The sequence below is a fragment of the Pongo pygmaeus genome, chromosome 14 (genome assembly GCF_028885625.2).
Source record: "Pongo pygmaeus isolate AG05252 chromosome 14, NHGRI_mPonPyg2-v2.0_pri, whole genome shotgun sequence".
NCBI lineage: Eukaryota > Metazoa > Chordata > Mammalia > Primates > Hominidae > Pongo > Pongo pygmaeus.
Window position 1 is genome coordinate 32,226,733 of NC_072387.2, and position 22,981 is coordinate 32,249,713.

Sequence of the window (22,981 nt, forward strand, 5' to 3'; positions counted from 1 at the left end):
TGGGCAACAAGAATGAAACTCCATCTCAAAAAAAAAAGAGATCCTGTCATCTGGAGCAACATGGATGGAACTGGAGATCACTATGTTTGTTAAGTGAAATAAGCCAAGCACAGAAGGATAAACATCACACGTTCTCACTTATTATGGGGCTCTTAAAAAAAAAAAAAAGACAATTGAACTCATAGACCTAGAGAGTAGAAGGATGGTCATCAGAGGCTGGGAATGGTAGTAGGGGCTTGGGGGTGGGGAGGTGGGGATGGTTAATAGGTACAAAAAAATAGACTGAGTAACGCCTACTATTTGATAGCACAACAGATTGACCATAGTGAACAATAACTTGATTATATATTTTTAAATGACTGAAAGAGTGTAATTGACTGAAAGACAAATGCTTGAGGGGATAGATACCCCATTGTCCACAATAAGGGTGATTATTACACATTTAGTTATATCTCTTATTATACTTGAATTGCCATGTTGGTGTTTTAGTCACATATAAGTGTCAAATGATGAATATAATTTTATTGTTTGAAAAATTCCCATGAATGTTATATTTTTCCCTTAGTCTACTCTAGAAAATACATTTTAAATAATTCATGATAGTAGAATTCTTAATGGGGATGAGTCAATAGTTTGTGGTCTTTAAATATTCCTATCTCTTCTTGCAGGGGGGAATGAACTTTTTTTTTGTTTTATATTACAGGAGACAGCAGTATTTTTCTGACTTATTTAACATTTTAGATACCGCCATTATTGTGATTCCTCTGCTGGTTGATGTTGTTTACATTTTTTTTGACATTAAGTTTCTTAGGAATATTCCCAGGTATGAAACGTAAGACTTACCTCTCTTAAAGTTTTTCATTAACTTTAGCATTTTCTGTGGATTTTATTCTATATAATCTTTTCAACTTCAGATGTTCTCATTCTATACCAAATACATTGCTTTAAAATGAAATGTTTAGGTAAATTCCCACATACTTTGAAACTAAAAGATTGCAATATTTAGGGACCAGTGAAGAGTATACACACTAAGTACCATTAATTGAATAAAGAAGATGCAGTACCCAAAGAAGGACTGTTACTCTTGTACTAACTTTAACTTCTCTACATTTTGAAGTTCTCATCAAATTCCCATTTGTATCATTTTTTGGCCTTTTGGCTAAGATCAAGTATAATATTCTTATCAGTTTAATATCTGCTATATCAAAAAAATTTATACTGAAAACAATTCCCCTCTGTGCTTTAATTACAAATCCCTTACACATAGTGTTCTGTCTGGATTTTTCCTACAGCCAAGAGGGAATTTATTTGAGCATAGGCAAAATTTGAGTGACTTCAATCATGAGTTTCTAAAAATTAGCAAACAGAACAGAAACTAGGAGATGACACATGTAGCAACACAATGGTAGAGTTTTGCAGTATAGTTGTGGTAGAAACAAAGAAAGCTTAGGCAAAGTTAGAACTGTTAGGGATTAGGAAACTAAAGAGTGTATGAGGCCCTGATGACTTTTTTTTCTTTTTTTACTGTGACAATGAGGAAAATGAAAGAGCAAATGTATACTGGGATGTAGATGGTGGCTTCCTAAGCTTGTTCATGGGTCAAATAGCTGATTTCTTTTCGTACCCTAGCTTCCCTGGACTACAGCTCAGGCCCCAACTAAAAGCATGTTAAGTGATAGGCTTTTGGAGTTATTTGAAAATAACCTCAGCCAATGTGGTCCTCTGACTAGAAACCTCAGCATCACTTGACAGCTTGCTAGAAATATAAGAAAAAAAATACCTTAGGCCCCACCCTGGACCCACTGAATTGGTATCTCTGGGACCCAGCAATCTGCAGCTTAACAAGCTTTTCCAGATGGCTCTTATTGACATGTGCCCAAATCAGAGAAGCACTAGTCCATACCATCAGTTCTGTGCTTTGGTGTTTCTGATGGTAGGAGAGAAACCAGCTAGCACACTTTGGAAGTATCTCAATCTGTTGCCTGCCTGATGTGCATTAGCAGCTGTAGTGAACATCTGTTACTCATGGGAATAACAAAGATGAACAAGAATAATCGATTTGTTTTGATGTGGAAAAATTGAAAATGCTAGTCTTAAATCCCAAAATTAAATTTACAAATGCTAAGAGTCTATTGTATCACTATTTCTCTAGACCAGAATTTCTCAGCCTCAGCATTACTGACATTTTGGGCCAGATCATTGTCATAAGAGGGTGATGAGCAGTTATATTAATTGCAGGATGTTTTAGCAAAATTCCTGGCCTCTATTCACTAGATGTAAGTAACACACAGACACACACACACGCACGCACGCCAGTTGTGAAAACCTAAATGCCTCCAGACATTGCCAAATATCCCCCAGGTAGGTAATTGGAGAGAGGAGGGAAAATTGCCTCTGGTTAACAACTGCTGCTCTAGACATAGTTTATATTGATAAAATTCTGTTTCTGAAGCAAAAATTGATCTTTTTAATTTATTGTTAGATGGACATATTTAGTTCGACTTCTACAACTTATTATTCTGATAAGAATTTTTCGTCTGGTTCATCAAAAAAGACAACTTGAAAAGCTGATGAGAAGTCTGGTAAGTGAGCAAAACATGCTTATGATTCAGAAAAATATTTTGTATTTTGGGACCCATTGGCAAGGGTTGATATCTATACTGTATAATGTTTCTTATTTTTATGTTGATGAATGTTTCACAAACTAATGATGATTTTAAACTCTCAGGTTTCAGAAAACAAAAGGCGATACACAAGGGATGGATTTGACCTAGACCTCACTTACGTTACAGGTTTGTGACACTTAACTCTTGATTTACTTGTATTACTTCACTTTTTCTTGTAATTGTATTTTTTTTGCCTCATCTAAGACATATTCATTTGAAATATTCTTTATTCAAGAGGATATATGCCACTGTGATAGTGTGACATATTTGTGGTTTAGCCCTGGCAATGAAGATCTGCATGTCTTCTCAATTCAGGACTACTCAGTTGCAGCATAGGAACTTGAATGGATTTTCAGCTGACTCCATTTGGGTTTCAATTTATTAACTTCTAGTAGTTATTTCTGAGTCCCAAGGATCCTACAGAGACCTCTTCTCATCCTAGAACCCCAGAGAATGAGGTCAGTGCTTTGTAGATCTCAGGTTTTCTGAGTCAGAGGGCTGCAAAGCACCTTGGGAGTTCCCACCTTCACTGGTGCCCAGAACTCTTGGATTTTTTCAGGTATTTAAGATAAGAAATAAATTCTAAGAACAGGGGGAACTTCAGACTGAGGCCATCATAAGTACATGGCATACAGTTAGAACTAGTGGAGACTTAAGAACGCCATGCCAGTTTAATGGTCATTGTGCTGGATAATTTAATATGTTATTTGATTATCCTGAGTATTAGCTTTTTTCTGTCAACCTCAATCTTAAAAGGTTTTTTCTGTGAAAATGGAGTCTGATCATGTATAAATTAATTTTTTGTGTGTTATATGAAATCTATAATAATGTTTGTAATAGTGATGATTTTGACTTTCAGAACGTATTATTGCTATGTCATTTCCATCTTCTGGAAGGCAGTCTTTCTATAGAAATCCAATCGAGGTAAGGGTCTTTATCTGACAAATACTCATTTCTCAGTGAATGTAGACTGTGTAGTCATAAGTTTAATATTGACCCAGATATGGCAGTATTCTTTTAAAAATGTATTCTTTCAAGTAAAAAAATCATAATGGATTGATACCAGTTACAATTGTGCCAGTAGTTACAAACCACCCCAAAACTTACTGGCTTATAACAGCAACTATTTATTTGGCTCATGATACTATGGTTTGTGAATTTGGGATGGGCTTAACTGTCCAATTCAGGTGCTTGCAGAAAGGATTTCCTGTCTCAACTAAGCTCATTCATGTATCTGTGGGCAGCTACTGGGTCATCTGAGGACTGGCTAGTCTAAAATGACTTGGATATCCTCAGCTGACAGAGCCACTGCATGCTACATGCACCCCCCAAGGCCCAAGGCCCATCCCATCTGGCACCCACTGCTGCCAACAGCCCCACTCCCTTCACCAGCAGAGCCACCATATGCTGCATGCACTTCTAAGGCACTGAGGACTGGCCTGCCTGGTGCCCACCCTGCTGTTGGCAATACCCCACAACTAGCAAAGCCACTGCAGCTAGCATGCATATGCCTAAGGCCTGAGAACTAATCTGAATGATGGCTCTCACACCAAGAAAAGCCATATGACTGTCTCCACAAACACTCACCGTCAGGACACTGAGGCACTCACGACACCACTGAATGCTCATTACAGCCAAAAAAGTCACCTGAAGACTATATTACTGCACCCACCCAGAACCAAAGTCAAATTACCCTACTCAGTGAACACTATAGGAGACAACTATTGGAAAAACTATTTATCTATGAAAGCTCCCTAACATTGGAAGAGGCAACTGTTCCCCCAGATGTGCAAAAATCAGTTTAGGACCACAAGAAACATGAAAAGCAAGGAAACATTACACCTCCAAAGAAACACAATAATTCCCCATTAACAGACCCTAAATTTAAAGAGTATATCAAATGGCTAAGAAGGAATTCAAAATAATGATCTTAGGGAAACTCTATGAGATACAGAGAATACAGATAGACAAATCAATGAAATTAGAAAAACAATTTATGATCTTATGAGAAATTCAACAAGGATATATATGTCATTAAATACCAGACAGAGATCATGGAGCTGAAGAATTTAAGGAATAAAATAAAAATACAATCAAGAGTCCAGGTGCAGTGGTTCCCACCTGTTATCCCAGCACTTTGGGAGGCCAAGGCAGTGGATCACTTGCGGCCAGGAATTCAAGACAAGCCTGATGAACATGGCGTAATCCTGTCTCTAAAAAATACAAAAATTAGTTGGGTTTGGTGGCGCATGCGTGCAATCCAAGCTACTTGGGAGGCTGAGACACCAGAATTGCTTGAATCCAGGAGGTGGAGGTTGCAGTGAGCCAAGATTGTGCCACTGCACTCCAGCCTGGGTGGCAGAGTGATACCCTGCCTCAAAAAAAAAAAAAAATACAATCAAGAGCTTTAAAAACAGACATGGGAGAGATATGGCCAAAATCTAGGAAGCTCAAAGGTTCTCAAATAGATTCAACCCAAAAAGGTCTTCTCAGAGGTGAATAGTAGTCAAACTGTCAAAAGTCAAAAAGAGGGAATATTCATCAGGTGCGGTGGCTCACACCTGTAATCCCAGCACTTCAGGAGGCTGAGGCGGGTGGATCACTTGAGGCCAGGAGTTCAAGGTGAGCATGGCCAACATGAAGAAACTCCATTTCTACTAATAATACAAAAAAATTAGCTGGGTGTGGTGGCGTGAACCTGTAGTTGCAGTTACTTGGGAGGCTGAATCACGAGAATTGCTTAAACTCAGGAGGTGGAGGTTGCAGTGGGCCAAGATCACACCACTGCACTACAGCCTGGGTGACAGAGCGAGACTGTATCCAAAAAAAAAAAAAAAAAAAAAAAAAGGAAATGTTAAAAACAGCAAGAAAAAAGCATTAAGTCACATATAAAGGAACCTCCATTTGAGTAACAGCCACTCCAGCCTGCCAGCTATGGAGAATACAGACAGTCTGGACAAGGAAGAGTTCCCCACAACACAGCACAGCTGGCTTGTCAGATCATGACCAGACTGCTTCTTTAAGCAGGACCCCAATCCATTCCTCCTCACTGGGCAGGAATCCCTGCAGGGGCTTTAACCACTCCAGCAACGGTTCTATGGACAGAGCTTTGGTCTCTCCCTGAAGTGGAGCTCCTGGCGGGAGGGGCAGCTGCCATCTCTGCAATTTGGTCAACTCAGCCACTCCAACCTGCTGGCTTTGGAGAATACAGGTGGTCCAGAGGAGGAAGGATCCCCCACAATGCAGCACACCTGCTCTACCCCAAAGCAGCCAGACTGTTTCTTTGGATGGGTCCCTGATCCCATGCCTCCTGACTGGGTGAGAATGCCCAACAGGGGTCTCCAGCCACCTCCTGCAGGTATGTGCGGGCTGGTGACAGGTCAGTATCCCCCTGGGATGGAGCTTCCAAAGGAAGGAGCTGGCTGCCATCTTTGCTGTTTCTCAGCCTTCACTGGTAATACCTCATTCGGAGTCTATGAGGAACTTAAATTTACAAGAAAAAAACAACCCCATTAAAAAGGGGCAAAGGATCTGAACAACACTTCCCAAAAGAGACATGCTTGCAGTCAACAAAAATATGAAAAAAAAAGCTCACCATCACTCATCATTAAAGAAATGCAAACAAAACCACAATGAGATACCATCTCATGCCAGTCAGAATGGCTATTATTAAAAAGCCAAAAAATAACAGATGCTGGGAAGGTTGTGGAGAAAAAGGAATGCTTTTACACTGTTGGTGGGTGTGTAAATTAGTTCAACCCCTGTGGAAGACAGTGTGGCAATTCCTCAAAGACCTAGAGGCAGAAATACCATCAGACCCAGCAATCCCATTATGGGGTATATACCCAAAGGAATATAAATCATTGTCTTATGAAGATACATGCATGCACACATATGTTCATTGCAGCAGTATTCACAATAGCAAAGACATGGAATCAACCTAAATGCCAGTCAATGATAGATTGGATAAAGAAAATATGGTACATAGAGCGGGACGTCTGGCTTCTGAGTAGTGCCAGTGATGAAAGAGAGAATTAAATATGGGTGATGTTGAGAAAGGCAAGAAAATTTTTGTTCAGAAGTGTGCCCGGTGCCACACCATGGAAATGGGAGGCAAGCACAAGACTGGGCCTAATCTCCATGGTCTCTTCCGGTGGAAGACAGGTCAGGCCATTGGATTATCTTACATAGACACCGATAAGAACACAGGCATCACCTGGGGAGAGGATACACTGATAGAGTATTTTGAGAATCCCAGCAACTACATTCCTGGAACAAAAATGATCTTTGCCGGCATTAAGAAGAAGGCAGAAAGGGCAGACTTGATAGCTTATCTCAGAAAAGCTACTAGTGAGTTATAACTGGCCACTGCCTTATATTACAAAACACAAATATCTCATGACTTTTTTATGTGTACCATAATTTAATAGATCTCATACACCAGAATTCAGATTATGAATGACTGTCAGAATATTTTGTTGGGCAGTCCTGACTTAAAACTAAGACTGGCTTGTGGTTAAATGTACAAGTTTGGTTTTTGAATATTAATAGTAATTCCAATTCAGTAAATGCTATCACTATTTACCCCTTCTAAAGATATGATTAGACTTTGTTAATAATGTTCAACTTTTCACAAAGATGGTGAGTACCATCTTAAAACTTATTGAAGATTGGTTTTATATTTATATTTATGTTGGTTTATATTTAGATTTATATGACTGGTTATGTGAATATATTTAAATACTGGGGAAATTCCTTCACTGTCTCAGAACCAAGCAAGATTCACCTGTATTTTGTGTTTATTTGCCTCTTAAAGGCAAGGGTTGAAGATAAGGTAGCAATGTCTACTTTGTATTTTTGGCCTTAACTATGCCAATGTAATTAGAATTCCCTGTATTTAAGATGATTCCTTTTACTTATTCAAAGGCATTTTGTGTGGTTTATGTGTAATATCAAATAAAGATTATTTAACAGTTAAAAAAAAATGTGGTACATAAATACCATGGAAAACTGTGTAGCCATAAAAAGGAACAAGATTACATCCTTTGCAGGGACATGGATGGAGCTGGAAGCTGATATCCTCAGCAAACTAACACAGGAACAGAAAACCAAACACCGCATATTCTCACTTATATGTAGGAGCTGACAATGAGAACGCATGGGCACACGGTGGGGAACAACACACACTGGGGCCTGTGGGGAGGGAGGGGATGGGGGAAGGAGAGCATCAGGAAGAATACTTAATGGATGCTGGGCTTAATACCTAGGGATGGGATGATCTGTGCAGCAAACCACCATGGCACACATCTACCTGTGTAACACACCTGCACATCCTCCACATGTACCCCGAACCTAAAAGAAAAGTTGAAGTAAAAAAGATATATAAAATTATCTGTATATACATATGCCCCGATGTAAGTATACATTATATATGCATGCATCTATAACCACATTTTTATTGAGGTATAACACATATGATAGGTTGCACTAATCAAGTATATATCTTGATGATATTATACCTAAGTATGTATGCATGTAACCAACACCTCTATCAATATATTGGTCTATGACTGACCTCCAATTAATTGTTGTAAAGATATAGAGTATCAAGGTTCATGTGTTTCACATAGCTCTCAATTCCTCCTGTACCATTTATTGTAAAGAGCATGATTTCCCCCAATGAATTGCAGAGGTGCGTTTATTGCAAACAAAGTGAACATGTGTGTATATGTCTGTTTCTGGGCTTTTTGTCCTTTCATTATAACTGTCTATACTTAAATCCAGACCATAGTTTTAATTATTATGGCTTTATAGTGACTCTTGAGAACTTGTGTATAAGTCTTCCAACTTTGTACTTCTTTGTTTAAAAACTATCTTGGCTCTCCTAGATTTTTTGAATTTCCATATAAATTTTAGAATCATCTTGGCAATTTCATACACACACACACACACGCAAACCCACACAAACACACCCCCACACCCTGTTAGTATTTTGACTTGAGCATTGACTACATAGCTTAATTTGGAGAGAATTGACATCTAAAAATACTGAGATTTCCAACTCATGAACATAATACATCTCTCTACTGATGTCTTCTTTGATTTCTTTTAGCAATGTTTATAGTGTATAGGTTTTACACATCGTTTGTTAGTTTTATTTCTATGTAGTTGATAAGTTTTTATGCTATTTTACATGATATTTGAAGATCTTCATTTTCTAAATATTTTCTCTTGGTATGTAGGAACATAACTAATTTTTGTATATTGACTTTTGTTTATTTGTTTGTCTTAAGACAGGGCCTTGCTCTGTCACCACAGGCTGGAGTGCGGTGGCATCTGGGCTCAAGCATTTCTCCCACCTCAGTCTCCCACATAGCTGGGACTACAAGCAGGCATCACCACACTTGGCTAATTTTTTAAATTAATTTTTGTAGAGGAGTCTCTCTGGTCTCACTGACCCAAGCTGGTCTTGAACTCCTGGATTCAAGCAATCCTCCCACCTCAGCCTTCCAAAGTGCTGGGATTACAGGTGTCAGCCACCACACCTGGCCTTGTATGTTGACTTTACATTTAGCATCCTTCATAAATTCACATATTCATTTTAATAATGAATGTGTAGATTCCCTGGGATTTTTTAAATGTATACAATCATATGAAGTTACTACTTTCTTCCCACTTTTTATACTTTTTTCTTTCTTTATTGAATTATCTATGACTTTCATGGTAATATTGAATAGAAATGGTAAAAGGAGGCAGCCTTGCCTTGTTCCCAAACTCAGGTGGAAAGAATTTCATGCTTCACTATTTGAAATGATGTTTGCTATAGGCTTTTGTAGTCATTCTTTACTAGATTAAGACAGTCCATTTTATTTCTAGTTTGCTAAAAGTTTTGAATCATGAATTGGTGTTGAATATATCAGATATTTTTTATGCATCTATCAAGGTAATCAAAATGTTTTTCTGTTATTCCATTAATGAGATTTTCAAATGTTAAACCAACATTTTTTATTTTTGGAATAAACTCCTTTTGGTCTTAATGTATTATCTTTTTTATGTATCACTAGATTCTATTTGCTAATATTTTATTTAGAACTTTTCATCTGTGTTCATGAGGGATATGTAGTTTTCTTTCCTGAAATGTCTTTATCAGCTGGTCTACAATTACCTTAGCTTAGGTGTCTTGGGTAACTCCTATCTGCTCAACTCATCTTTATCCTCCATCAGGATGAATATGATGGGTATGTTTCAAGGTAATGGCAAAAGGAAAGAGCTAGAGTGGAATCTTACAAATGCTTTTGCAAGCCTCTCCTTTGTGGCATCCCAGTGACCAAATCAACTCACATAATGGAACACAAAATTAGAGCGAAAGGGCACTACGAGGTGAAATGTGAGGGCTTGGATTCAGGAAAAGTTGAAGAATTGAGACCATTGATGGAATGATTCTACCTTATTCTCAGGCAGGGAAGCATTTTTATATATGCAGATAGTTAACAAGAAATAACTACTATATAGTCAGAGACTCAAGACTTCAGCAATTATATAAAAATACATTTGTAAATACCTAAAGACCTTGAAGAGAAGGGTCTGAACCACATCTCACCCAGGTTATGCTATTTACGGCTAAGACATGACTCTACCACTCCCTTTGCCAATTTTGAAAATTGTTTCAAACTATTTATTTGAGGTGGAAGTACTTTCTGTCGCTCCTAATGGGCACAGTCACGGAGTAATGTGACCAGGGTCCACTGGATGGGTCATGGCACTTGAGGGCAGCCATCCCAAAATTTCCAAATTCCATCTTTATGGGGAAAACATCTCTTGATTGCTAATATTGTTTTTTAAAGCAAGTAAAGTTAATAACTCTGAGTTAATTATAGCATGTCTAAATTGAGCCAATTTTCTTTTAGTTGATTTGGTGGTGACTAATATAAATTTGACAACACTTAATATTAGCTGGGGTGTTTTTCAAAAGCCAAAAACTTTTAGCATGTAAATCAAAACAAAGACATTACTATTTTTTTCTGGGGTGATCTCTAGACTCTTGGTTTCTATCAGTTATTAAACTGTTATCTCAACTGTTAATCTCCTTGGGGCATTGACAAAGTACTAATAAGTCGTTGATTCCTTTACCATTTTTAATCAGAGTATCCCAAAAGGAGGTAATCATGTGTTTTAATAAATTCCACAAATCATAAACCACCCAAAAAGCAAATCTACCATCCATATTAATATTTAGTCTTTAATCTTTGCCAGAGTGCAGCCCCAAACCTAAGCTACTAGTTCAGCTACCTGGGCAGGCTGGGAATCAGGCCATGAAGCCCTTCAGTGATTGCATGTTCAATGATAACATGTCCTGCACTGGGAGTGTCTCTGTCATATTTGAGAAGCATTTACAAAGTATATTAAATCAAAGTTGTCTAAAAGAGAGAAGATTCAAATCCAGGCATACTTAACTCCTGAGAGGATGCTAAACAGTCATGTGATTCCCCTTTATTCTTAAAAGTGAATAAAGTTGCAGGGTTACATTTTGAACAACAGCAAATAAGCAAAGCAGACATTACAATTTCATAAGTGGTAAATTTGCTAGTGGAGAAATGTCAGATGCTGCCTTGAAGTAGCAAAAACTTTAGAGATGCAGGACCCATAGAGTTAGTGGAGAAACAAGCACTATGGTGGAAGCATCAACAAGTTTGGCCACTGCTACCACCTCATGCAAGTATGGAAGGTATATCTTTGCCTCCAAATCAAGGAATGTACTAAGATAGGCAGAGAGAAGAGTGTGGTAGATTTAGGAAAACCCATAGGTGGAAGTTGTTGCAAGAGGCTTTCAAAGAGGACACAGCATTTTTTTCTACTTTTGCATCACAAGGAAGAGTTTCAGAAATTATAAACTTTGTAAGCCCATGCAAAGGCGGAGCTATTGAGGAAAATCAGGTATATAATTACCTACATTCCTACAATCTTCTTAGCCATCTTTTAATTTCTGTTCTTGGTAGAATTGAATGTGCTTTATTCTGGCTGAAAACAGAAACTGTCCATCTGGTGACAGACTGTGACCAGAAAAATGTAGATTCTTGGCAGAGTTGAAATTTTTTCTAGACTCTTTATGTCCTTTTTCACCTACTTTGGATAAGAGGTATTTGGAGTCTTCGGTAAACTACTTAGACCAGAAAACACAGCAGTAAATCATCTAAATGTTGAGTTGCTCTCTCTCTCTCTCTCTCTCTATATATATATATATATATATATATGATTATAAAAATGATATATATGTATATCATTTTTTAGACATTGAGAGAACTAGGAAGTGTATTTGGAAAAATCCCTAAAGCTTAACTGTCCAGGTATATTTGTTTTCCCATGAAAAAGCAAATATTGACTGTTTTTCTATATATGTATACTAAGGAAGGCTGCACAAAAATTACCAGTGTGAGATATTTACTTGTTGAGAGAATGAAGGACAGGGATGGGCGCGGTGGCTCACACCTATAATTCCAGCACTTGGGGAGGCTGAGGAGGGTGGATCACCTGAGGTCAGGAGTTCAAAACAGCCTGGCCAGCATGGTGAAACCCTGTCTCTACTAAAAATACAAAAAATTATCCAGGCGTGGTGGCAGGTGCCTGTAATCCCAGCTACTCAGAAGGCTGAGGCAGGAGAATTGCTTGAACCTGGGAGGCAGAGGTTACAGTGAGCTGATATCGCACCATTGCACTCCAACCTGGGCAACAAGAGTGAAACTCCATCTCAAAATAAAACAAAACGAGACAAAATAAAATAAAATATAAAATAAAATGAAGGACAGGACGGTATTCTAATGGTTGCATGATATTCCATTAGTGCTATGATTAACCTCTAATGTTGGACATTTAAGTGTCATTATAATCAATAATACAGCAACAGACATCTTTGCGCATAAGGCTTTTTCTGTATAGATTTCTAGGAGTGAAATTACCTAGCTAAGAGTATGAATATTTTTAGGGTTCTTAATATATATTGCCAAATCCAAGAGCAATTGTATTCTTGTATCAACAATAAATCAAAGTTTTAAATTTCATGCCTTATTTTGCCAGCATTGGATTTTCTCATTAAAAGAGAAAGGGCTAATTGCATGGGTGCAAATGGCATTTCATTGTTGTTTTGACTTCATTATTGGTGACACTGAATGTTTACCTAGGTTGTTAATCAGTTAGATTTTCTCTTTTACGGATTGTTTATGTCCTTGGCCCATTTATCTATAAGGTGAGTGAGTAATATTTAAGTTGTTGTTAATGAATTATTAATTTATCATACTAGGCGTAGTCCCCATTCAGTCAATTTTTCTGAAAAATCATTTCCCCTGTTATTCATTATAGCATTTTTAAGCAGAAATTTCAGATTTTTATGAAGTCAAACCTAAGCCTATTGATATTCCATTGATTCAACACCTTTACTTCTTCCTCATCCAAAGAACTGATTAAAATTTGCTTAAATTTCTCATAGGTATTTATAGTTTTTTATGTGATTTCTAAACCCGTATGGATTTTATGTAAGAAATTCCATGAATTCTGAAGTATATAAAACTATTTATCCTTGCCTCCCCCACTATGCAGATTCAGAGTGTTCATCTTTTTGACTTATGATTTCCTCCTAACAGAGATAGCCAGTTTAATAAATGGATGACTTTGATATGTTCATTTTATTTTTCTCAGTATTAAGCCAGTAAACATTTCTCTGAGGGTACCATACTCATCAGTTTTAAATTTTGTGTCATTTTTGTTGTTGCACAGAGATATATACATATGTGTGTGTACGTTTCAGAAAGATATATTTACTGAAAGTTGGATTCATATAGTGGTATTGATTGTATTTTAAATAATAACTACTATTTGTTTTTCATTTTAAAGGTTATACATATATACATATATATATATACACACTTATAGGTACACATATATCTTCATTTAAAAAAATAAAGAGAACAAATGAGCCAAAAAAGTCTCCATATTGTTACCAGTTATTTAAAATTTGGTATATTTATCTTTTTCTATCACGCATACACACAATCATACTATATACTTTTTGCATTTATTTGTTTACATAGTGCTTAGGTAGACTGTAATATGCAGATCACTCTCTAAAGATGTATCTATTCAGAATTAAATTTAAATAAGAACCAATATAAATTAGATTTAAACAAGAACCACATTAACTGTGAATTGATTTAGAACAAATTACTTAAAGTTAGTTAACCAGCTAATTTACTTATCTGATAGCTTTAAACAGGGTGTATTTACAATAGAGACTCAACTGTGTAGCCAAACACACTTTGTGGACTATTTGAAAAATCACAGTGGATTAGAACTTGAAATTTGCATACCCTCTTATTCCCTGAATCTCCCCTAGAAGATGCTAGTGAGAGACAAATTAATGAAAATAATAACCATTTTAGGTTCCCCCTAGGAAATAGCTTATGTTGGTGCCATGTAAATATGTAAGATATGTGTTTGTCTTTTTTAGGAAGTTGTGCAGTTTCTAGAAAATAAACATCCAAACCACTATCGAGTCTACAATCTATGCAGTATGTACATTACTCTATATTTTGCTACTGTAGATAGAAAACAGATTACTGCATGTAAGAAGATGACTTTGTTTTTTATATCGCATTTAATCATAAGTATTTGGTGGTGGTGAGGAATGAATTTAAAAATCCCCATCTTGGACTGGCCCCATTTCGTAGAAGGAGTTAGCCCAGCAGCACAAAGTACCCTATGAAGGATGTGGCTTTGGCAGGACCAATGAGGCTGGAGTGGAAGCAAACCATTTTAGGGAAGATCTGTTCTAGCGATATTAGGTTTAGGAAAATCTTTCTGTTTTTCCTGCCAGATTGTGTTATGAGGACATAGACAATTTAACAAATGAGTCTTCTGACCCATCAGCAGTGGCATGTGATGAGAGCAGAGCTCTAGATGGGAAAAAAGCAAAAAACTCTGTAGAAAATAGGTTGTTACCCAGCTTAATACTGTGTCTCTCTTGATTTTTTCCTCTACCTGTATACTCAATAGACATGTTCAGGGGGCAAACATTTTGGTCAGCTACATTTGCCTCTTGTGTGGTTTCTAACTACCCTGCAATAATATAATGAATAGTCTGTTAGAAAGTTAAAAATTATACCTATTAAACAAAAATAAGTTGAGTTTAGGTTACATGAGATGGATAAACCACTACCATCCTTATGTTTTTGAAACCCTTGTGTTTATTTTAGAGCAGCAGGAGCAACTTGGAAAGCTCTTTTTGAAGATAGATAAGGAATTCTAATAAGATATGTTAACTTATTCATAACTTCATCATTTATCATATTATTCCCTATAGAGATATGACATACCTATTATTTATTTTAGGTGAAACAGCTTATGATCCTAAGCACTTCCATAATAGGGTCAGTAGAATCATGATTGATGATCATAATGTCCCCACTCTACAGTAAGTTCTATGCTAAATTGACTATCAGAAGAGGGCTAAATATATTGGGCTTGATTTTTTGAAAATATTTTAACTAAAAATCTTCAACTTGAAATCAGTGAGATGGTGGTTTTCACCAAGAAATTAAATGAGTGGATGGCTCAAGATCTTGAAAACATCATAGCAATTCACTGTAAAGGAGGCAAAGGTAATAACATTTTCCTTTTTATTTCTCCCTTTCTAAAGACATGTAAATATAGATAAAGTACAAGAACAAGATACATATTGCTATTAATATGTATTAATAATTGTTAGCATTTTGAAATATTAGCTCCAAGGCTGAAAGAAGGGAAGGAGAAAGGAAAGAGGAGAGGAGGAAGGGTAGGAGATAGGGAGAGGATAAGGAAGGGAAGAAAGTAGGAAAAAGGAACTAAAGAAGGTTGAGCATATTTTCCCTTGTTTTCCTAGTATTTGGATTTCTTTATTTTTGGTTTGCCAGTTTATATCTCTCAAAATACCAACAGTCTTTAATTTTAGAATGTCAGAGTACTTTTATTTTATTTAAGGCTGATCTTTTTTATTTTTAAATTAACAAATAAAAAATCAATATATTTATGGTGTACAACATGATGTTTTGATATATGTAAACATTGTGAAATGGCTAAATCAAGCTAATTAACATATGCATTACTCCACATATTTTTGTGTGAGAACATTTAAAATCTACTGTCACAGCAATTTTCAAGTATACGTTATTATTAACTATGGTCACTATGTTGTACAATAAATTTCCTGAACTTATTCTTCCTGTCTAACTGAAATTTTGCATCCTTTAATCAACATCTCAGGCTGGGCACAGTGGCTCACATCTGTAATCCCAGCACTTTGGGAGGCTGAGGCAGGTGGATCACATGGTGAAGCCCCATCTCTACTAAAAATACAAAACATTAGCCAGCTGTGGTGGCATGCACCTGTAATCCCAGCTACTCAGGAGGCTGAGGCAGAAAAATTGCTTGAACCCGGGAGGCAGAGGTTGCAGTGAGCCGAGATCACCATTGCACTCCAGCCTGAGCAACAAGAACAAAACTCCATCTAAAAAAATAATAATAATAAAGTAAAAACCAACATCTCCACAATCTCCCCAATTTTGTCCCCCCAGTCCCTGGTAACCACCATTCTACTCTCTGCTTCTATGAATCTGACTTTTTTAGATTCCACAAATAAGTGAGACATGCAGTATTTGTCTTTCTATGCCTGGCTTATTTCACTTAGCATAATGTTCTCCAGGTTCATCCATATTATCTCGAGTGACAGGATATCCTCTAAGGCTGAACAGTATGCCTTTATTTATATATACCACATATTCTTTATCCATTCATCCACTGATGACATTTAGAATGACTCCATAGCTTGGGTATTACGAATAATGCTGCAGTGAACACGGGAGTGCAGATTTCATTTCCTTTGGATATATACCCAGAAGTGGACTCTCCAAATCATATGGTAGTTCTATTTTTGGTTTTTTGAGGAATCTCAGTGCTGTTTTCCATAATAACTACTAATTTACATTCACACCAACAGTGTACAAGGGGGATCCCTTTTCTCTTCATCCTCACCAACTCTTCTTTTGTCTTTTTGTTAATGACCATCCTAACAGGTGTGAGGATGTCTCTTTGTGGTTTTAATTTGCTTTTCCCTAATGATTAATGATGTTTAGCATTTTCTCATTATACCTCTTGGCCATTTGTGTGTCTTCTGTTGGGAAATATCTTCTCAGGTTCTTTGCCCATTTTCTAGAGAAGTAGCTTGTTCTCTTGCTATTGTGTTGTCTGAGTTCCTTTTTTAAAAAAACTGTTAACCTATTATCGAATGTATGCTTTGTAGATATTTTCTCCCATTCTGTAGGTTGTCTCTTTACCCTATAAATGTTTCCTTTGCTGTGCAAAAGCGTTTTAGTTTGATACAGTATCATTTGCCTACTTTTTCTTTTGTTGCCTGTGCTTTTCAGTCATATCCAAAAATATCTTGGCCCAGACCAATGTCAAGAAGATTTTCACCTATGTTTTCTTCTAGTAGTTTTCCAATTTCAGGTTTCACAGTTAAGCATTTACTTTGAGTTGATTTTTGTATATTGGGTGAGATAGGTTGCAATTTCCTTCTTCTGAAAGTGGATATTCAGTTTCCCCAGTATTGTTTATTGAAGAGATTGTCCTTTCCCCATCTTGGATTCTTGGCACCTTTGTTGAACATCAGCTGAGTATAAATGCATGAATTTATTCTGAGCTTTCTATTCTGTTCCATGGGTCTAGATGTCTGTTTTTGTTCCAGTAATATTTAAGGTTGTTCTTAAACTTTGTGAGAAACTTTTAGAGTAAGGGAGCCAACAGAGATGCTATTTCAAAAATTATACTGGAATTTTTATAGTGTAATGATACGAAGAAGTTGACATTGGTGGAGTTAAAATGGGGAAAAAGCCATTTGTAAATCCAACCAATTTAAGTTCAGTTAGGTTTTCTCTCATTCAGGTTTAGGCTTTAAATAATCATCTAAGCATATTTCACAAATTTTGACAAACACAAATAATTACATTTTTAGTGGGCTCTAAATGAATTTTTATATCAAATTCCAGGAAAACATAACACTGTAAACTGACTTATATAATTCAGTAAAATCAAGTTTTAGTCTTATTGGCTAGTTTCAAGCCCATTAGTTAATATACAGGTTCTGTGTTTAGCTGTATATTAGTTAATATACAGGTTCTGTGTTTAGCTCTACAGGTTGGAATATTGTATATAAACTGGCAGTTTACAATACCGTAGTTAAGAATATAGCGGTTGAATCATTTGAAATTGCCAGTTTTTAACCATCTTTTGCTTTAAAAATGGCCATTTCACATTGCCCAACCTAAAATGTTATTATTCAAGAAGTTAGCATCAGTTTTCTATTAACTAATGCTAATTCCTTGCTTGAAGGAAAACATTCATTTCAAATTTGACTTTTTTCTTTTTTGCTGAGAGGGGGTTTACATTATTCTGTGTTCACATAATATTTTGTTGATTTTGTTAAAGGTTGTTTAGAGGGCTAATATTCAGCTGGTATGTACCAGAGCAGCCTCTTTTTTGTGTGTTCATTCATATTAGTCTTGCTGTCTTCTGGTTGGTTGCTGCCTGCAGGTTACCAGTAGTATCATGATAGTAAAAATAGTTTATATTGATTTATAGGAGTTCTTTAAAGAATCTGAATGCCAATTTTTCTTAGTATTGCAATTATATTCTCCCCACATGTTGCCTTTTAAATTTGATTGTGATTTATTTTGTTGTACAAAAGTTTGTAAATTTTTGTTTTGTTTTGAGACATGATCTCGCTCTGTCACTCAGGCTGGAGTGCAGTGGCACGATCTCGGCTCATTACAGCCTGAACCTCCTGGGGCTCAAGCAATCCTCCCATCTCAGCCCCTCTGAGTAAGTGGGACTACAGGTGAGTGTCACCATGCTTGGCTAATTTTTGTATTTTTAATAGAGACAAGGTCTCACTGTATTGCCCAGACTGGTCTCGAACTCCTGGACTCAAGTGATCCACCCACCTCAGCTTCCCAAAGTGCTGGGATTACAGGCATGAGCCATCATGCCCGGAGAGAAGTTTGTAATTTTGAATATGGTAAAATTTGTTTATCTATGTGTGTGTATGTATTTCATGCTTTTCTGTCATGTTTATGAAATTCACCCCTATACTGATGTAGCAAAGATATTCCACATTTCTTCAAAAATATTCAAGTTCCATTTTTAATATTTGGGTCTTTAATCTAATTGGAAGTTGGGGGAAGTGTTTTTTTCATATAGATAGCCAATTGTCCTAACACCATCAATTGCATGCTATTTTGTTCTCCGTTAATTTGTAATCCCTCTCAGTAATATACCAACTGTTTGTAAGTTCTCTCTACCACACTTTTGTAATTATTGTAGTTTTATAATATGGTTTGATAAAGACAGAATTGTCTTGCTCTTCTTGGAACTTTATTATTACATTCAATTTTAAAATCATTTTGTGAAGTGCCATAACAAAACACTTTTAGGATTTTTATTGGAACTACATTGAATTTATAGATTAACTTGAGAGAACTGACAACTTTGCGATATTGAGTTGTACATGTGAATCATCTTGTTCATTCTTTAATAATATTTTATAATTTTTTTATCATGTCTTTGCACATCTTTTCAAAAATTCATTCCTACACAAATTGTGACTGAAAATGGAATCTCTTTTTTTCTATTACATTTGGGTTGTTTCCAATTTTTATTGTGATAAATTATGTTTTTTGTTTTTTGTTTAGAGATAAGGTCTCACTCTGTCACCCAGGCTGGAGTGCAGTGACATGATCTCAGTTCATTGCAACCTCCGCCTCCTGGGTTCAAGCAATTCTCGTGCCTGAGCCTCCAGAGTAGCTGGGATTATAGGCGTCCACCACCACACCCAGCTAATTTTGTATTTTTAATAGCGATGGGGTTTTGCCATGTTGTGCAGGCTGGTCTCTAACTCCTGACCTCAAGTGATATGCCTGCCTCTGCCTCCCAAAGTGCTGGGATTACAGGCATGAGCCACCGTGCCCAGCTCAATAATACTGCTTTTAAAAATACACATTTCTTATTGCACCTGTGACCACATTTTTGTTGAGTGTATACCTCAGACTAAAATTGTTCTGTCTTAGGGTAATGAATCTTGAACTTTACTTGATAATGTCACCTGTTTTCTAAAACAGTTGTACCAATTTTTACTCCACTGGTATTGTACACTTCAAGCTTTCCATATCTTCCCCAATACTTGCAATTCTAAGTATTTTTATTTTTAGCCTTTGGGTGTTTGTGTGATGGCATCTTATGGTGGTGATCATTTGCATTTCTATAATTACTAATAAGATTGAGGAAGTTTTCTTAAGATTATTATTTGGATATCCTTTATGTAAAGTAACTTTTTAATTTTCTTAACCATTTTTCTCCTGGATTATTCATCTTTTTTCTCCTGATTGTAGGAGTTCTTTATGTATTCTGATTTCAATTCTGTTCAAAATGTATTCAAGAAAGCTTTTCTGCTCTGTGATTTGCCTTTTCTCTCTCTCAGGAGTATCTTTTGGTTAACAGAAGTTCTTAGTTGTATTACCATCATAGGTATCATGCTTTCCCTTTATAAAGTTTGTGTTTTTGTGTCCTGATTAAGACAATTTTCCTTGAGTTTAAAGGACATTTTACTACTATATTTTCTTCGAGAAGGTTCATTCCTTTTAAAATTGACTTATGTGTGTGGTGTGAGGAAGGCATAAGATTTCATCTTTTCCCATGTATGGCTATCCAGTTATTCCAGCACACTGGTTCAGAAGATTTTCATTTCTTTACTACCCTGAAGAACATGAATCTGTTTCTGACCTTTCTATTCTGTTCATTGATTTTTCATCTGTGTGCCAATAGCACAACTATCTTACTGTAGCTTTCTAATACGTCCTCATCATCTTTTTCTTTTTCTTCACAATCGTTTGGGTATTTTAGGTCATCTATATTTCCATATAAATTTGGGAATCAACTAGTCAAATTACACACACTGGATAGAAATTTGTTTGGAATTGCATTGAATTTATAGACTGGGGAGAATTGAATCTTTACAATATTGACTCATCCAACCCATGAACCAGAGGTATTCTCTCATTTAGTTAGGTCCTCTTCAATTTCTCTTTATAATGCTTTCTCATTTTCTGTATAGAAAGCTTGCATATTTTTGGTGAGATTTATTCTTAGATGTTTTTGTGGTTATTTAAATGATATCCCTTTAAAATGTTTATTTTCTAAATGTTTTTTATTGTTTTAAATGCAGTTCATTTTATTTATTAATCTTGCAATTAGCAACTTTCCTAAACTCACTTTTTTTTTTTTTTTTTTGAGGTAGCGTCTCATTCTGCCACCCAGGCAGGAGTGCAGTGGCATGATCTCGGCTCAGTACAGCCTCAACCTCCCTGGGCTCAGGTGATCCTCCTATATCAGCCTCTTGAGTAGCTAGCACTGCAGGCAGGTGCCACCATGCCCAGCTAATTTTTTCATTTTTTGTAGAGATGGGGTTTCGCTATGTTGTCCAGGTTGGTCTCAAACTCCTGTGCTCAAATGATCTGCCAGCCTCAGCCTCCGCCTCCCAAAGTGCTAGGACTGTAGGCCTGAGCCACCGTGCCCAGCCTAAACTCACTTATTAGTTCTACTAATTCATCTATAGATTCTTTTGGATTTTATGGTACATGATTACATCATATGAAAATAATAAATTGTATTTTTTCCATTTCAGTCATTTATCTCCCCTAGCACTGGCTAGAACCTTCAGTACAGTGTAGAATTAGAAGTGGCAATAGCAGCCATCAACATACAGTTCCATTCTCAAAGGAAAAGCTTTCAACATCTCTCCAATTGCTTTATGACTCTGTGTGTGTGTGTGTGTGTGTGTGTATTAACTACCATTTATCGATTAAGAAATTCCTTCCTTGGCTGGGCGCCATGGCTTGCACCTGTAATCCCAGTACTTTGGGAGGCCCAGTGGGGGCAGATCACTTGAGGCCAGGAGTTTAAGACCAGCCTAGGCAACATGGTGAAACCCTGTCTCTACTGAAAAATACAAAAATTTGCCAGGTGTGGTGGCACATGCCTGTAATCCCAGCTACTCTGGCTGAGGCACGGGAATCACTTGAACCCAAGAAGCAGAGGTTGCAGTGAGCCAAGATCACACCACTGCTCTCCAGCCTGGATGACAGAGTGAGACTCTGTCTCAAAAAGCGAAACAAAAAAAAAAAAAGAAAGAAAGAAAAAAGAAATTCTTTTAGCTTGCTAAGAGTTTTTTTTTTTAATCATGAATGGATGTTGAATTCTTAAAGATTTTTCCGAATCTTTGAAATGATAATTTTTCTACTTTATCCTATAAATAAATGTGGTTAATTACATTGATTAAGTGGTAAACAAACATATTTCTGGAATAAACATAATTTAGTTGTGCTGTATTATTTTGTTAAATATTTATTAAATTATTTTATTATTAAATTGCCGGATTCTGTTTGTTAATATTTTGTTTAGGATTTTCAAATTCATGTCATCTGGGCGATTGGTTATAATTTTCCTTTCTCATAGTTTTTTCAAATCTTGGCTTCGTAAAATGAGTTAGATTTCATTTTCTCTGTTTTTATTCTCTGGGTAAATTTATGCATGCTGATGTTTTTCCTTCTTAAGTGTAAAGTGAAATTCACCAGTGAATGCACATTGGGCTAGAGTTTTCTCTGGAGAGAAGTCTTTAAATTACGGCTCAATTCCATATATAGAATGTTTTTATAATTTTATTTCTTTTGCCCATTTTGGTAGATTATAGTTTTCCCAGCATTTGTCTATTTAATCTAACTCTGCAAATGTCTGGACATCAAATTGTTCACAATATCATTTTACCATTTTAATGTCTACAGAGGTGTTCCCTTTTTTATTCCTGACATTGCTTTCTTGGTGCCTTCCCCTTTTTTTCTTTTGATTAGTCTCACCAGGGATTTATCAATTTTACTAGTCTTTTAAAAGTACCAAATTTTTGGCCTTATTGGTGGTCTCTATTTTTTATTTATTTTTTATTTCCTCAATTACTATGATATTTAGTATTTTCTTCTGTACTCCTTGGGTTAATTTTTTCTTTTCCTGACTTCTTGACATGGATAATTCTTAGAGTGTCGACCACTCTCTTTTCTATTTACCATTTAAGGCTACAAGTTTTCCTCTAAGAATTGCTTTAGCTTCATCCCATAAACTTTTATTTGTAGTGTTTTTATTTTACTTAGTTCAAACTATTTTCCAACTTTGTGCTTGTTTTTTTTTTGACC

General features: G+C 36.3%; 2 protein-coding genes and 1 pseudogene across 2 annotated transcripts in view; all 3 read left to right on the top strand.

The window, feature by feature from the left end:
- Positions 1 to 22,981, top strand: part of LOC129011217 (phosphatidylinositol 3,4,5-trisphosphate 3-phosphatase TPTE2-like) — a 716,449-nt gene that overhangs the window by 647,435 nt on the left and 46,033 nt on the right. The window contains exons 10-16 of the mRNA XM_063650643.1: positions 704 to 823; positions 2,483 to 2,582; positions 2,729 to 2,792; positions 3,526 to 3,590; positions 14,164 to 14,224; positions 15,045 to 15,126; positions 15,225 to 15,313. Coding sequence (XP_063506713.1) covers positions 704 to 823; positions 2,483 to 2,582; positions 2,729 to 2,792; positions 3,526 to 3,590; positions 14,164 to 14,224; positions 15,045 to 15,126; positions 15,225 to 15,313 — 581 coding nt within the window. The remainder of the gene's footprint in view (positions 1 to 703; positions 824 to 2,482; positions 2,583 to 2,728; positions 2,793 to 3,525; positions 3,591 to 14,163; positions 14,225 to 15,044; positions 15,127 to 15,224; positions 15,314 to 22,981) is intronic.
- On the top strand, positions 1,140 to 1,234 carry LOC129012037 (U2 spliceosomal RNA; annotated as a pseudogene).
- Positions 6,306 to 7,077, top strand: LOC129011544 (cytochrome c-like). The gene has a single exon (XM_054446610.2). The coding sequence runs from the start codon at positions 6,707 to 6,709 to the stop codon at positions 7,025 to 7,027; it is 321 nt and encodes a 106-aa protein (XP_054302585.1). The 5' UTR covers positions 6,306 to 6,706; the 3' UTR covers positions 7,028 to 7,077.